General features: G+C 42.4%; 1 protein-coding gene across 2 annotated transcripts in view; it reads right to left on the bottom strand.

The window, feature by feature from the left end:
- The window catches only part of RSBN1L (round spermatid basic protein 1 like), a 47,719-nt gene extending 32,015 nt beyond the window's left edge, over positions 1 to 15,704 (bottom strand). For both annotated transcript variants that reach the window (XM_062491652.1, XM_062491653.1), the window contains exons 1-2: positions 15,107 to 15,704; positions 3,947 to 4,060 (exon numbers count right to left, since the gene is read on the bottom strand). In XM_062491652.1, coding sequence (XP_062347636.1) covers positions 3,947 to 4,060; positions 15,107 to 15,692 — 700 coding nt within the window. In that variant the 5' untranslated portion in view covers positions 15,693 to 15,704. The remainder of the gene's footprint in view (positions 1 to 3,946; positions 4,061 to 15,106) is intronic.
- Between the last annotated feature and the right edge of the window lie 1,627 nt (positions 15,705 to 17,331).

Genomic DNA, 17,331 nt, shown 5'->3' with positions numbered 1-17,331 from the left:
ATCTCAATCTTACTCATTTCCCCATCTGAAGTGCATTGCATACAAATACTTAAACATTTTACCTCAAGATGCACAAAGACTCACATCTCATGTTCAATATACTGATTTTGTAATTATTTGTGTAAAAAACCCATCTATAAAAATTTTAAAGGTTTGTAAGACTGTGCAATTAAATGTCATTTCTTCCAGAAGAATAATTCTTAAAAAGCTTTAGAAAACAATTTGTATTTACGTATGACAATACCAGCAAATAAAATAATCATTTTCAGTTCTTTCCTGGACTTTGGCACTCAATAAACCAAGGCTTTTTATCTTGCAGAAACACACACTAAGACTTTCTCCTACTGCAATTTCAGCAGTTGCTCAGATATAAATAACCAGAAAAACAAGACTGACTTTTTTTCTAAAATGAAAAACATAAATGGGACTGTTTACAAAAAAAACCTATTAACCATCCTCCTTTTGCATGACCTCCAGTAACTTTGTCATATCACACTGGTGCAAATATTTCACATTAAATGCTCAATTTCTAGATTGCAACTATTTACAGTGCAGGTTTTTCTTAAAAATAAGTTAAAATCATTTAGAGTTCCTGAATTTTTAACTGTTGCTGAATTTATTAATTTTTAATATGCATGCTCCAAGCAGCTTTTGTCTGAAAACTGAACTCTTCCTTCCACATAGCAGACAGAGAGACATGGAGGCAATTAAATAGCCTTATCTACAGAGATTACATCTTTTAAGTGCAAAAGGGTGACAAGAAAACCTTTTCATTCTAAGTTCATAAGAAAAGCCATCAGGCTCTCTGAAAGAGTCTCCTTTCCTTTAGCAGCCTCAAGCACAGCAGAAAAACCCTTTTTAAGAATCACCCTACTCCAACGCGGGCAAGTTGATCACTGCTTTCAACAGAACACCAACCCAAGTTTAGGCAGATGAACAGCTCACAACCCTGAGCCTCCAAGTATAAATAAACTCTTCCACATTCAGGCTAGAGCACCAAAATTAGGCTTATGCACCAGCTCTCCCTCAAAAGGCATCAGTCCCTCAGTACCGACCTCTTCTATAACTCATCACCTTTGACCTTGGACAGCCACTTCAGCTGTCTGAAGTCACGTAGGCTCCTACCTCCACCCCCTCAACTAAAGTCAGTCACAAACAGATAGTTAAAGCACTATTTTACAGCAAGATATAGATCTAATACCTAGAAAAAGGAAATAAGCTGTCTTTAGGCACTGTATTGTTGGTCTCTAAACACATACACACAAAACAGAAAAAACAACCACAAAAGCAAAAACCCAAAGAAATGCAAAGCAGACTCATTCCAAAACTTTGGAACAAAGCCCACACAGTAAATCCTGAGCTCAAAAGAACAGGGCTTGAAGCTTAACTTTTGTTACACAGGAAGAAGACACTCTCAGATAACAAGTTAGTATTTGAAAAGGTCACAGAAACACTGACCACTGAGATATATATATATAAGCTGCATCATAAAACACTTCTGCCACTCCTCGATCTTGCCCAGAACGTAAAGTTAGATCAGCAGGACAGCTCAGACAATGTTATACAAACCTAACACCGTATACAAACACATCCAGTCAGATTTTGGAGGCCCACAGAAGACACCACACTGCCATTCTGAACAGGATACAAACCTTGTGGAGATCATCTGTCTGCTCTAAATAATTGCCTGCTTTCCCGACTCACTCCCTTGTTTCCTTGAAATAGGAGTGAATTTTTCAGGATACTGGCAAACCAAACATAGCCTCTACAAAACACTTAACAGCCAACACCTTAAAGAAAACCTAATATATAACAGAGTGATGAAAAGTCAAATGAAATAGGGGTAAAGCATCTAATGCACTTGTACCACTCTTTGCTGTGAAAACAAGCTATCCTGTTTCTCAGCAGAGCTAACAGAGTCCCTGGGTATATGCACTTTCACACAAACCTGAAAATACAGCACAATTTTAGGCTCAACAGCCCCATTAGGTATCATCTATTAGATTGGTATAAAACAGCTCGCTGTCCCTGCAGATTGCACCTCATCCACTGAATGGCAACAGAAACGGGACCCAGTGTGAAAAAAGGCTGCAACTTAAACAAAGCCTACAGAACCCACTGTTATGGCAGTTAAGTGTTGCCCAGTATTGCAACCACCAACTTCCTTCCATGCTCAGCAAAGACTAGTCACACCTGCCCTTTTCACAGGAAGTCACCAGCTTACAGAATCCTCAAGTTCAAGGCAATACTTTGAGATCTAATCGCACATGTTTTAAGGTGTCACTGTTGCTAACACAGTTACTTATGTGTATATTATGTGATGTACTAATTACAGGGGGGCTGCCTGTAATTGTGCCTGTGACCTCATAAGAGCATTCTGAAGATCAAGATTTGGTTTGAGGATTTCAGTTTCTGGTATACTGTAGAATTTAATTTACAAACAAGGTAACAGAAAAAAAAAACAAAAAACAGGAATTCATTCCTAACTTCAAAAGCTGAGTGTGAAAATAACAGACTAAAAAAGCATTTGGTCTACTCAAGCAACGCCCTCACAGAAAATCTGACACAGCATGACCTAAGTGAAGAGTACAGTGGTTCAAGTACTGGCTTAACTGCTGTCCTCAAAGGATTGCGAGCAGCAGCACAAATTCCAGGTGGAAACAGTCACTGCTGGGGTAATCCAGACCTTAACATCTTGTGTCAGTATTGTTCAGCTTCTCCATTAATGGCATAATAGGACAGAGCATACCCTCAGCAAGCTGCAGCTGATCCAAAACTGGAAGGAGGAGTTGATGTAGCACAGAGTTGCACTGCAAGTGAGGAGGACCTCGAGAGGCTGTAGAAATAGGCTAACTTGAGGGACTCTAAGTTAACAGAGGGGTGGGCAAAGCCCTGCACCTGGAGAATAAACCCACTGAAGCACAGGTTAATGACCTCCTTCATTCCCTTTCATCAGGTTTTTAGACACATGGATGAGAATCCCCCTAAGCCTCCTCTTCTCCAGTCCCAGCAGTCTCTGCCTTTCTTCATAGACCATACAACAGACATAGTTTGTATTGGAATGGACCTTTACAGACCATCTAGTCTAACCCACTGCAATAAGCAGGAACATCTTCACAATTAGATCTGGTTGCTCAGAGCCCAGTCCTTGACCTGACCTTGAATGCTGCCAGGGATGGGACATTCACCACCTCTATGGACAACCTGTTCCAGTTTCTTACCATCATCATTATATTAAAAAAAAAATCTTCTGTATATATCATCTGAATGTAGCTGTCCAGAGACTGTTGCCTCCACCTTGAAGATAAAGACTTTGATAATCCTGGAGAACCTGCTCTTGTTGATTCTACTTGGAGCAGCTGGACTAGATCCCTTCCAGCCTCAACTACTGTGCAATTCTAAGATTCAGTGGGTGCACAAAACACACGAGAATGCAACCTTCACAACCTTTCATTACAGAATAGAAAGCTGAAGAAATCAGCCAAAATTGAGACTGCATGTTGCATACAACTGCTTAGTTTTTGACAAAGCTCCTGAATTCTAACTCCGTAATTACTCAGTCTTGTACAATTAATGTTAGACAGAAAATGTAACCTGCACAACCGTTCTTCTCCACAATATATAAAATGATAACCTACATCCTGTCAGAAGTTATTGAAGAATCACCAATATTGTTTCTTGAAGTACTAGTCTTTCCTATTACCTCTATTACATATGCAACACTGTGATGATAGTTTTATCTTTAATTTCCAGGACCTAGCACATTGACCAAAAAAAAAAAGAAAAAAAAAATCAACATTATATCAGGTTTACATTTGCAGCTCTTGCACCAATTAACCAGGAAAAATGGCGTAAGTCAAATGAAAAACATAGTACTAAAACACAGTCTCCAATCACAAATACTTCTAGTACTAGAATGAAAAAACACTACATTGTTTTAACCTACCTTTCTGCAGTAATTTGATCTCTCCATTTTCTTTCTTAATTTCATTCATTATTTTGTGCTTCTTCTTTTCTTTTTGCTTCTTTTCCCTTTCTTTAACTTTGTCTTTGATTTGACCTGAAACGCAAATATTTCACAATTAAGCAATAACATAAAAATAATTGCCATATACGTGTTTCCTATTACTCTTATGCAAGCTCTATTAAGAGGATATAGAGGAGGAGTTACAAGGAAATCCCAGTACTTACAATATGAAAAGCTAATATTTATCTGTTGCGTAATCCAACCTAAGCTTCTTTAACTCAGAAAAGTTTTGTTTGTTACGTTGTGGCTGCATGCAACAACCCAAGTTAACTGTAATTTTTGCTTACTCCTGTACCTTCTGCTCTTATTCTGCATCTGCAGTCAGCTCATTTGTCAAAATTGGAATTGCATGCATTATATAAGAACTGGGGGGAAAAAGTACAGTTTGCATTTTCTTGGGTGCACATCTACACTGAAACTATCTATACATACTCTGAACTTAAAGGCTTTTGCAAATACCTGGGAAGGACAGCCTTATCTACCAACTGAAAAATCCTTTCTATTACACTCACAGGCTAATGTATTAAGAGCAGTCAGATATAATTAGTAAAAACACGAGATGTGCTGCATTCGCACTGGTGAATACAGATTTAATTCACTGGTGCTTCCCCTGCTTACCTACCATCACCAACAGCTTACCTGAGCAATCTCATTATTCATTTACTTTCTTGTCAAGTCACTCCAGGTTTTTAAATCCCTAACATAGAAAAGCAGAGCTCTTAGGCATGCTTTCTGCATGTAAAATACTAGACCCAGAGAAATTACTAATATCAAGCAGTCATCTTTGCAAGCAAAGCTGAGAGTCACTTATGAGGCCAAGCATTACAGAAGTCAGATTTTACTAGGCTTATGTGCATTGCAGCCAGCACTTCATGCCTTATTTCCTGGCCTGAAGCCAGTACCTGCTCCAAGAGTTCGCTGGGCTTTTTAACCTCCACAAGGAGAGAGGAAATCTGATTTCAAGCTTCTACATAATGTTATGCTTCAGTAATACAGCTGAGATACAGCCCTGATGTTTTATTCATGATACTTGCATTATAAACCCCAAGTGGAAGCAAAGAAAACCAATTACTCTTCCTTAAGCATTCACATAAAATAGAAGCAGCAAATATGTTCACTACTAACAAATCAGAAATATTTCAGAACCAAACCAAAGAAGGCCCTCAATTCTAGAAGGCAACGTAGAGTGACTCCTAAACAAACTACTCAGGAAGCATGTTGATAAAAGGTGCAAAGAGCTGACAGTAATCCACATAAATGAATGCTCTAACAGTGATTCCACAGCATTCATACCTTTCCTCTGAGGAGTGTTCTAATAAGGATACAAAACTTAAACCCTCACAATTCTTAGGGTGAAGCAAAGAATGTACTTTACAGAGAATCTTAAGAACATAAGTGAAATAAAAACCAAAACAGTTGGCAACCGAGATGTCTGCTGCCTCTCCACACATCATGATAAGCAGCAGGGAGAGAACAGAAACTGTAGTGGCACAAATATAGTAAGGTAGCTGCACTTACAGGACGTCTTTATTCTAAGTGACTGAAACAGTCACGTCCAAGAAAAGCCTCCTCCTAACATCTCTGTGGGAAGGGATGGATGACAAAGCAGATTTATGTGTACAGCAGACCATGGAAACCAAACAAGCTTTCCTAAGCAACACAAACCTTTCTAGGAATAGGTTAAACAGACATAAATCTTCCTTTCCAACCTGTTTCTCCCCAAAAAAGGAAACTAACTTGTAAATTCCCTGCAACTTGAGTATGAAATTGAGTAAATTGTACAAACAGGAGTTAATATAACTCTAAAAACAGACACTCAGCTAGTAGGCAGCAACAACAGTTTGATTTATAACCTTTGCTGAATGATCAATTCAGCCAGAATTACAATTATCATGGGAAGACCTAGATTTTATCTCAACATTTTTGTATGGTTAAGAGACACACTTGACTTCTGCTATCACTTACAAATCAAAGCAAGATTGAAGAGCATATACAAATGTTGACTCTTGCTGAAAGAGGACAAAAGACTGAAAGAACCCTTTACTGCCAAGCTCATGAAAAGCATCACAGGCCAATGAATCTTCCAGTTTTGTCAGAAGCAACACATAAAGAAAGAAGGTTCTAAAGAGCCTCTACTTTATTTTCACATCTACAAAGCAATTACAGTCAATTGTGAAACCTCCTCAACAAAAGAAACAATCAATGTGTTCTGTAACATACCCCATCAACAGCCACAAGTAAATCCTACCTTTTAAGTGACTGCAAATACAATGTATATGCAGCCGAGGGAAGTTTGGCTTAAACTTTCCCTTCTAGAAATCACTGTATTGTAACAAAACCAATGCACAGTCTGATGCAAGTAAAAAGCAGTTGAGAAGCTCAATCTGAATGTACAGATTTTCTGGTTTCCTCCCTCAAAGCTCACAGAGTAGCTTAACAATACCCAGTAGCTCACCTCTTTAAAAAGTATAAATTAATACAGAATTTTTTTTTAATCTTGGCAAATGAAAAAAAAATACTGTGTCAAAATGAGAGTTATTCCATGGATTAACACTTGAACTTAATTCTTAGTTCAAATGTCTTCAGTTTATGAGTATAATAAGTATTTTCTAGTCTGACTTGCAGAATTCAAAGACAACTCTCAAACAAAATTCTGCAGATTATTCTCCTCAGGGACACCCAGAAACGTGAAAATTCTTCACAAAATTCCTGCTTTAAAATGAATACCCCCAACACTAAGCAATTTACAACCTACATATCATAGAATAAACAAGCAGTGAGTGACACTGGCAAGGGAATACAAGAAAATCTTGTTCTGTTGAAGTTATGAAGACCTGGAATTATCTTGTACAGTTTTTTTGTAGTTTACCAGTAGAAGATAGAGAAGGTCTCCATTTCATTTGTGGGGCAACAAGATCACAAAGCAGTAGAAGGTAGAAAGATGATTATGATAAGCTTCCCATGTCCACAAAATATTTTGCAGTTAGCTTCCACCAAGTCTACTCCTAACAAATAAAAAAAGAAAAATAAAAAAGCCTCTTGAGCTGCTGAGAAGGAAGCAAGACTCCACAGAAATAACACAGCCCAAATACACAGCCCTTTACACACCTCCAAAGATACTAAAACTAAAAGCCAACCATTTGAAATAATTTGTATCACAGGACAAAAAAGAAATCTATGTTTTCATTAAGCTTGTCCCACCTATTAAAACATATGCTTTTACTTGATATGATTTTGACAAAATACACTGCTCAGGAAATAAATGGTGACTGACTAAACAGTTTGCTAATACTCCCTACCTGGGCTAAAATAATATAAATCCAAGTACAGTAGGAATTAGCTATGGAAGTTCAGTAAGAGCTAGGTTCAGTCCTTCATTTTCAAGCTCTACTGATTGAGGGGGGAAAAAAACAAAAGTTTCTGTTACTATAAAGTGATTTCTCACTCTTTTAAGAGAGTGGCTGGACCCTGGCTGGACATTAGGTGCCCACCAAAGCCACTTCAGGACTCCCCTCCTCTAGTCGTACAGGGGACAGAAAATACAACAAAAGGCTCACGGGCTGAGGTAAGGCCAAAGAGAGGTCGTTTATATCATTGGCAACTGTCATGGGCAAAAGAGACTCAACTTGGGAAAAAAATTAATTCATTACCAATCAAAAGCAGAGTAAGGTAATGAGAAATAAAAACTAAATGCTAAGAGCACCTTCCCCTCTCTTCCACCAAGGCTTAGCTTCACCCCCAGTTCTCTCTACTTCCTTCTCCTGAGTGACACAGGGGGATGGGGATTGTGCCAGTTCATCATATGCCACCTCTGACACTCCTACCTCAAGAGAGAAGGGGAACACCTCTCACTCTTCCCCTGCTCCAGAGTGAGGTCCCTCCCACAGGAAACTACTCCACAAATTTTTCCCATGTGAGTCCTGCCAGTGGGCTGCAGCTCTCCAGGAACTCCTGCAGTGCGGGTCCTTTTCCAAGTGGTGCAGACCCTCAGGCACAGCCTGCTCGACCATGGTGGTGCCACCTCGGGTCACATATCCTGCCAGCAAACCTGCTCCAGCACTGGCTTCTCTTTCCACGGGGCCACAGGTCCTGCCAGGAGCCTGCTCCAGCAAAGGCTTCCCACAGGGTCACAGCCTCCCTTGGACATCCACCTGCTCCAGCGTGGAGTCCTCCAGGGGCTGCAGGTGGATCTCTGCTCCCCATGGAGCTCCCTGGCTGCAGGGGCACAGCTGCCTCACCGTGGGCTGCCCCAGGGAATCTGCTCCAGCACCTGGAGCCCCTCCTGCCCCTCCTTCTGCACTGCCCTGGGTGCCTGCAGGGCTGTTTCTCTCAGATATTCTCAGTCTGCTCTCCAGCTGCAATTAGTCCTGTGCAGTAATTTTGTCCCCCTCTTAAAAATACATAATCCTAGAGATGCTACCACTGTCAGGGCAGCTTCTCACAGAAGCCACCCTTGTACCCCTCCCCCCTGCTACCAAAACCTTGCCGTGCAAGCCCAATCCAACTCTACTAAATAAACCAGTATATACTTTTTAAAATACAGAGCTTCGTGGGAATAAGTATCCTGTTCAGAGAAAATGCAACACCCAAGGAATTAAGAGATTTCTACGTGTCTCTTCAATGATCTTCAACATGTTCAAGCTCACTGTAGAGTGTCACCATGAAGTCCATATTCTTTGCCTAGCATGTCACAGAAACAGTACACCCACACACAAAAGAAGTGCTGCAACAGCAGTACACTGAAATAAAAGAAGTGCTACATATAGAAGAAGTGTACAGGAAGAACTTTATTATGGTGTGAGCCATCTCAACTTTCTAAAGTGTGCCATCTCCCCTTTCTAAAGGGGCATCTGAAAAATATTTTCACTTGACAACAATTTTACACAATGAACTGAACTAATTAAGAATTATAAGCATACTTCCTCCTCAAATTCCAAAGTTACTTCTCCTGGATGTTAGGTTAAGTAAATCATAAAATAAATGGATACACACTGTATTTATACATTAAACAGACGTTTACAACTAAAGACTACAGTAAAAGATTTTAGTTTCCCAATTCAAGAGATGTCTTCTCATAATGACTGCCACCATTTCCTAAGCAGTAAACACAGGAACACAAATTCACAGGTCACAATATACTGATTTCAGAAATCTAATCAGATCTTTGCCTCTACTGCAAGCTTTCTACAAAGAAAAAGGTAAACCAAGAGCACAGAGAATGAGTGGGAAGCTCTTTAGTGAATGGACTGTGTGCAACATGGTGGCTGTCACTTGGGACATTTGCACCCTGAAGCCCATGCAGGAGCTCAGACAACCAAGTCCTTTTCAGCACTGAAAGAGGAGAGCTGTACTACCCTGTCAGATGCCAAAAGTTGCAGCTGTTTTGCATTATTTTCCAGATGGTAACTCACATTAGTAGTCAGTCATAGATTATCCTCTCTCTCCTCTGTTTGATTTAAGGGCTGTCACTGCACAAGGCAAAATGTTTACAGACTACTGCTAAGGGACACCATCAATATGGATAACACCACCAGCAGTGCAACTGAAAAGGAGGGGGAATAAGGATGGGTGTACAAGAACATCAGTTACCATCCCTTCCACCAGCACTCTCCTCACTTTGAACACCCATAAAAATAAAATCTCAAGAAGCCGTGTTTAACTGCTTAAATGTACTTCATGTATCTGCATAACACCTGCACTTACTAAATCCTACAGCATACACTGCAGAACAGGTTTCCCAACTTAATGAACATGGAAAAACTCATACAGTATTTCCAAGATTAAAAAAAAAAAAAAAAGGGATGCGTTTCACATCCCAACAAGCAGGAATATATGGTTAACACCACTTTCAGTAATTTAAGTTTAAAATCCAATATATGACTAAAGAAATCCCCTTATCAGGCAAGAACATTTCCCCAAGCTCTTCAATGAATGGAAAGGAAGACAGATCCCTTTCAGAATTAAAACACTTCCAAAAAAATGGAAATATGATCATTACAGTACTCAAGTTACTTTACGCTTTGCACTTCTAAGGAGACCTTCCACATGCAGAACTGAATGAGCCAAGTTTAAACTCAAGCACGGGGAATTGCATCAGAAATCAGTAACAGAGAATGTGACAGCTGCAAACAAGACCTCCAAAAGGTTTCAGATCAAATGCTTCAGCCTCCTGATCTTGTGTCAACTAAGAAAAAAATTACTCAGTATTCTAAAATGAGTGTAGTCTCTGCTGCGTAAATTACACACAAAGCTGGATTTTAGGGTACAGGAAGGGCATGGTTCTTCAGCTTAGAAAGATGTTGGTCTGCCTAGCAAGTTTCAGATTATCAAAAAGAGGCCAGGGTCCCTCAAGAAAAAGATGCATTGCTTCAAATTTATCCCAACATTGCATACTTACATTAATGCCACCACAGGCTCTGAAAACTGAACTGCATTTAAATCTCAAACAGCAACAGAAATCTGAGAAGTCACTCTTCCTCCTGGATACCATACTTGAAGCCGCAAACATTTTCTAGACATTGCTGCTTACAGTAGGGTATCTAAATAGAAATATACTGAAGAATTCAGACAAAAGTGGTCAAGAGGCCTCACAAGCATGAAAATGACTGCTATATTTAAAAAAAATTCAACAGAGAGGAGGGGGGAGTGAGTCAAGCCACGTAGCACTAAGAAAAAAAAAGGGAAATAGAAGTTAACAGAAGGAGGAAATGTTTAACAGAAGAAAAAAAAAGAAAACCTAACAAGCATGCATGGCCCCAGTTCTAAAGTAGGGAAAAAGGAGATCTAAAACTTTCTTCAGCCTACTTTGGTAAAAGAGACTACAAAACGTGCACCCCACTGAAAGCAGACCAAAATTATTAAGACTGAAAAGTCTAACTTCTTGAAAGCTAAAATCCAAGAGGGGTCACACAATACAAGGTAACAGTTGCCAGAAGAATCATTGCTAAATGCTCATCTGAAATCTAATCTTACCTATTATTCAAAGACAGCAGGAGAAAGAAGAGGGGTGAAGGGAGGGGGAGGCAAAGAAGACAAAGTTCAAAAAATATAGACTAATATTATAATCAAGAGCTACAGCACCATATCCAGCTTTCCTGCTCATACGGAGAATCCCCATCTGCAACTCAAAAGATGTCAATCTCATTTTGTAATTTTGCCTGCATACTGAGGCAATCTTATCAGCAAATGGCTCACCGAGGGAAAAAAAAAAAAAAGATGAAAAAGAGAAATTGGACACAAAAACAGCAAGAAAAGCAGAAAAGATGGATCATGCAACTGCATTACACCTTACAGCAAGTACAGGGACCAAAACCAAAGATTTGGACAGGCATTGTCTAATGAAGTGGGGAGTGGCTGAGCTGAGTTTTGCACTGTTATGAAAACAATTTCAGCTATGAACTGCTAGAGCTGAGTATCAGGTAGATGACTACCTAAATCAGCAGAGTCATAGCATGAACAGCAATCACTTCTGTCAGACTGACACTGTGTTTTAAAAACAAAAACGTTGCACAACTTTAGTTCCACTATCAGAAGGTACACCACAAGTGAAATTTAAGCTTATTTTAAACAGCCTAAACCTTGTTATCTGCAGAATAAATCATGCATCCAGCAAAAGGCTCTTTCAGGTTCTCTGCATGGTAGACTATCTCTGAAGGGGTCACTGAACTCCATTCATTTAACAGAATCACAAGCTGTAAGGCCTGGTTATGACTCGGCAGCTTGAAAGCTCTTTGCAATTAATTAAAAGACTAGAGAAGTCTTTAAACAAAGACAAATTTTTGAAAAGCTTTAAATGCATCATCCATCCTGGCTACTACCAAGCTTAACATCTTCCTATCACTTAGGAAACAAGGGAGTCTGAGAACTAGGCTCCCTTACCTCATCATCACTAAAGGACATCAGCTCCCATCATCAGCTTTTCTTAATGCAAGGTGAAAAATCTCACTATTTCTTCCCCAGTGTCAATAGCCCTATCACCATTACAGTAATTCAACTAAAATTAGGAAAATGCAGTTGCTACTACTCTCAAGGCCAGATGTGACATTCATTCACTGCACACCCTGATTATCTGTATTATTTTGTCTATACCACAGTCCTAACAATCTCGTTAAACAAATTTTGCCCTTCTTCTCCTGATTCTCCTAGCACTGCTCCTCATTTTCTCTAGTACTGAGATCTATGCACACCCTTAGTCTATCTCACAAAGGTAAAGCTTTTTCTCCTCACACCCTAAGAGCTCTGTGCAGCAGAGCACACAGCTCACTGACCAGAAACACAAATCCTCCTCATTCATAGGTACAGGAACAACTGGGAATTCCACTGCATCCCATGCACCCACTGCAATGCATCTCCATTTTGGCTGCAAACAGCAGGATAGACTTTTTCTATTTTCAGAGCCTCAAAACAACCAAGGAACTCACCCATTCCACCTGCTTAGCTCTTAGTATTTCTGCCTCTATACCTCTAGTCTCCCCATAGACACCGTTTTCCTTCTGGCAGGTGCAACGTGTATCAATTCTGAATGCTAGGACAGAAGAATGATCAATACCATCAATTCCACAATTGCTGCTCCTTTTTCACTGCACCAAAAGCAAAAAGGTTGTCTAACTCCAGACTCCAGGAACAAGAGGCTGCACTTGCCTCCATGAGGTTGATTTTTAGAATGCACTGATGACAGCTTCTACAAACTCACCTCATGACACCAAAAGGAAAATATTTTATTCCTACTTCCCCACCCCTCATATATTCTGCATGTGCTAGCCTTTCAGTTTTTCATAATTGCCCCAAATTGTCTAAGTTTACCCAGGTTGTATCTATACGCTGCCTAAAACTTCCATTTTCCTTCTATCCTACCTTTTTCTAACCTTCCTGGCCTTTTCTACAGCTCCTAAGTATAATATTTTGCCCCAAAGCAAGACCAGAATCACCTCCACACTGCTTTTGCCTGCCATTTTCCTTTCCTGTCAATATTACAAACTTACTCCACGTTCACTCATTATCCTGCAACCACAGTGCCTCTGTTTTCTATCTTTCTCCACTCTGTAGCTTCAGCACTCCCAATGCACAAATCCTGACTATTCCACCCACCCACCTTAATGACATTCTTAGCTTTCCTCTGTACTTAGGAGTCTATGTGCATGCCCCCAAGCCATTCTTTTCTCCGTGCAACACAACTGCATTTTTCTCTTTCCTTTCTGAAAAGTAAATTATTCACAAGATTAACAGCACAAACCAGTTCTTTAATCTATGGTCAAATACTGAATCACTTTTGAAAGGCTGGCAGCTCTCAGCAAGAGACTCAGAGCACCCTTCACTTTCTCACAGCCTTCTCTGAAGAAATATACACTTTAATTAAAATAAAGTTTTTGTTTATATAGGAAATTATGCCACAAAGTTTTAGCTTTAGAAACTACTTCCTCTAAACAGAAATCTCTAGGCTCAGACACCAAACAGGGATCATTTGCCTTTGAAAATTTGTTGCATGTAGATAAGTTTTCAATGAAAAAATAAAAGGTAAGAAGATCTGTTTTGAGCACTCAGCAACTAAAAAAATAAAGAATCTGTGCCTGTGATTATATAAGCTCTGAGAAAAGTATCTTTTCCAGATACAAGGTGCAGAATCTCCTATTTAAATAAACATCAATTATTCAGTTAACACTATCAGTGTCAATTTCTTTTACCAATATGAAAGAATATTTCATCTTGCTATTGTAATATGGCTCCAAGATTTACAAGATGACTCTTCAACACTGGTAGGACACTACAGCAATCTGAGAAAATATGGTTATTAATTACATAGCTTTGCAAAAAGGATACTGGGTGAGTTTCCTAGCAGCTATCCTCAAAGACAAAATGACTTTACAACATCAAATGGGTACTGAGCATGATTTCTAAAGGCTTTTCCCAAGTCACCTTTCGGACACGAACAATGTGGGGGAAAAGCCCTAAAATGGAACCCTTGAAAGCACTGAAATCACATACTTAAAAACCACCAATCAAGATACCAGTAAATTAAAAAACCCCCTCAATGGTAAGTGAATGAGAGACTAAGATACTCATAGAAATTAGTAGAAAATGAAGGCACCCCAGACAACATAATCAATAGACAAAAAGGCATATAGATATTTCTCTACAAGCTTAGCTGACCCTGTAATTACAGGTACAGGCCACAGTCAAACTAAACTAAGTTTACACAATAGTTGTAGTTTATCTTTCCTTGAAAAGAAAGGAAACTTGATTAAATTAGGTAATGGAGTGCACATTTAAAATTCCTCATATTTCAATGTAAATTTGAAAGCATCAACATCTGGGTTAAGGTCACTGGAGGCTGGGAAAGGACACACTAGAAATAAAAGCATGTATTCTTGTGCTGTCATCATATACTCAAGTATTGTGTTTTAGTGCCCAAGATTTACTGTTGATCACAGCTGGAATTCAAGCAAGACTCTTGCCTGACATCTTGTCCTACTGCATATGGCCATTTTTGTCCAGCCCCACTAATGAAGAAATCCAACACTCCTCCCCTTATCCTGAGGGCCTCGAGTATTCCTTGGGAAATGTGATCTTCAAGAAATACAAGAAAACCTGAAGCAGCAACTACATGAGATTTGAAAAGTCTAAGTGTCTAAATTTTACCTGCATGCTCTCTAGTACTCAATGACTTAGCCTGTAAAAATTAATAGCCTGAGAATTCATAATTTAATTTTTAAATTAATTACGGTGATTTTTTGCAACACGCTCTCAGTTTTTCCCCCAATTCAATTTTCTTCACACGTTTCTAATAAATTACTCGGCATCCTCATTTCCCTAATAGGTAAGAAAACCTAAGGCCTCTGGCAGCTTCTGGCTGACGCCATCGCTAATTCCACACCCCCTTTTTTGACAGGATTGAGGGCGGACTGAGCCGCCGCTGCCTTCCCCGCGAACTTACACAACGCCAGCGATGTGCGAGCGAGCCCAGCAGTGCCCGCAGCCCCCGGCCCGGCCTCAGCCACCTCCCGCTGCCGCCGGGCAGCTCCAGCGAGCCCCGCTGCGCTCGCTGCCCCTTCCAGCCCTCCCTGCCCGCCCCCAGCCGCTCACCTTTCGGGAACAGCAGCTTCACGTCCCCGTTCTCCTCCCGCTTCAGGGCTCCGCCGCCATCTCCCGCCGCCGCCGCCACGGGCAGCGCCCCGTGCTTCCTCCTCTCCTTGTCCCGCTTTTCCTTGGGTCTCTTGGGCTTGGCGCTGCCGCCGCCTCCCGCCTCGGCCGCCAGCGCCAGACGGTGCCGGTGGTGGCGGTGCTGGTGCTGCGGCTGGGACGAGGAGGGGGAGGCGGACGGCGACAGCAGCACCGCGGGCGGCAGCAGCTTCCGGGACAGCGGCGAAGAGAACGCAAAGCCCCCCGCGCCGGCCGAGGGGCCCGAGGGCAGCGTGGCGAACCCCCACGGCCCGGGACCGCCGTAGCTGGGCACGACCGCAGGCAGCGGCTGCTTGGCGCTCCCGCCACCGCCGCCCCCTTCACCGTTGACGCGCTTAGCGCCTTTCAGGCTCCGCTCCTCGGCTCCCTTCACCTTCTTGGCGGCTGGCTGGGATCCGCGGGAACCTTTCGCGTCCGGGGCCGTCCTGGCGCTGAGCAGCTCATGCTCGGGAGGTGCCGCGCCACAACCTGGACTGGGCGGCTCCGCCATCTTGGGCTCCGGCGTCTATTTACTCTCGGCTCGCCCCAACCGATAGCGCTGGGGGCGGGGTAGCGCCACGGCTTCGCCCAATGGGCTGGGGAGACTCCGGACAGACAGCGAGACTGGCCAATGGTAGGGCGCGGAGAGGGGGCGGGACCTCAGGGGATTGGGGGCGGTGGCTCGGCTGAATGCGCAGGGTGCGCGGGGGCGGCGGTGGGCACGGCGTGAGGGGAGCGCCGCGGGGAGCGGAGGCGCTCCTGAGAAAAGCGCTTGTTTGGAAGTAAGGAGGGTTTGGACTCCAGCGCATGCCGGGGGTTTCGTTAACGCCTCAGGTTTTGGGATTCTCCGCTCTAAAACGGCTGACGGGATCCTCGTGGCCCCGCAGCCTTGCGGGCCCTTCCTGGGAAGGGCGTTTGTTTAGGAATAAGGAAGCTCTGGACTAGCGCCGTTCCCGGTGGATGTACCCCGGGAGGTGATGAACCTGTCCCTTGGGTTGTCCTGGTGCCGGGGGTTGGTTCGTTCGGTTCTCCACGCTCTCCCGCGTCCTTGGAAGCAGTCAGATAAAGCTTGGAAGCTCCGGACTCCCTGATGTGAGGAAGGCAGAGGCTGCCGAGGTCAGCGGCTGTGCGAGGTGCCGAGGCCGGCCCGCCAGGATAGTCGTGCGTCTCACCCGAGGATCGCTGACCGCCGTGCCTCAGGGTAGGGATTTGAGTTCAGTATCCCAAACAGGAGCCCCCAGCTCGTGCCTTTGGCAACTAAAGCTGCCATGGCCGCGGTTCAGGAGCACACCGAAAGTCCCCCGAGTTGTGGTGTCAGCGGGAAGCGTCGTGGAAATGCACAGAGGTTTCTTGGAGTGTTCGCATTGCCGGGCTCCTGCTCTCGTCAGTCTCACCTCGGGTCTCCTGGTTGCCGCGGGGAGAGCAGAGTCGCTGTCACATTAAACCGAACCTGGCAGATGGCAGCCAGATGAAATTGATCTGAGAAGTTCTGTACACGATATATCAGCAGGCAAACAAGGTTTTAAGTTTAGATTTTTTGCTCCCCAAAGCAGTTTCATTTGAGCTACCGCTGACAAGCCTCAGAATAAGCTCCTAGCACTTGGGCTATCTCCTCTTTTGTGTCTCGACATTGTAAACCAGGCTGAATGCAGTTCAATGTTCATTTCAACAGCAGCAAAGAATAGATTTCCTCTATCCCGACAACTCTGCCTTTTTCTCAGATGTTTCAAGTTCCACCACTGTGAGAGTGTGTCCTCAAACGGTATTTCTGAGCCTGATGGGGAAATGGCATCTGCACTGAAGGAAGAACATTTTGCAGCAGGTATTTCAGCAATAGTCAACTCACATCCAATCCCAGACTGAAATCCAGGTACAAATCTACCCATGTGTATGTAGGCTGGTAAACTAGAGTGGGCTTATGAGTATGAAGGTCGTCTTCAGCTCCCCTCAGAAACGTCTTATTTGTATCAGTGGATGAGGAAAAGCCTGTGCATTTTAATGGACATCTCTTTTCCAGATTAAGTAAAGGTAACCTATCCACCGTTGTCCAGATCAGTTATTTTGTCTCAATTAATGTTAGAAGTGCCACAATACGTACACGAGGCCATTGGTATCCCTATATACCAGTCCCTAATGGAAACTGGATTGTG

Source organism: Cinclus cinclus, chromosome 4 (genome assembly GCF_963662255.1).
Source record: "Cinclus cinclus chromosome 4, bCinCin1.1, whole genome shotgun sequence".
NCBI lineage: Eukaryota > Metazoa > Chordata > Aves > Passeriformes > Cinclidae > Cinclus > Cinclus cinclus.
This window is presented reverse-complemented; position numbering and strand designations above follow the sequence as displayed.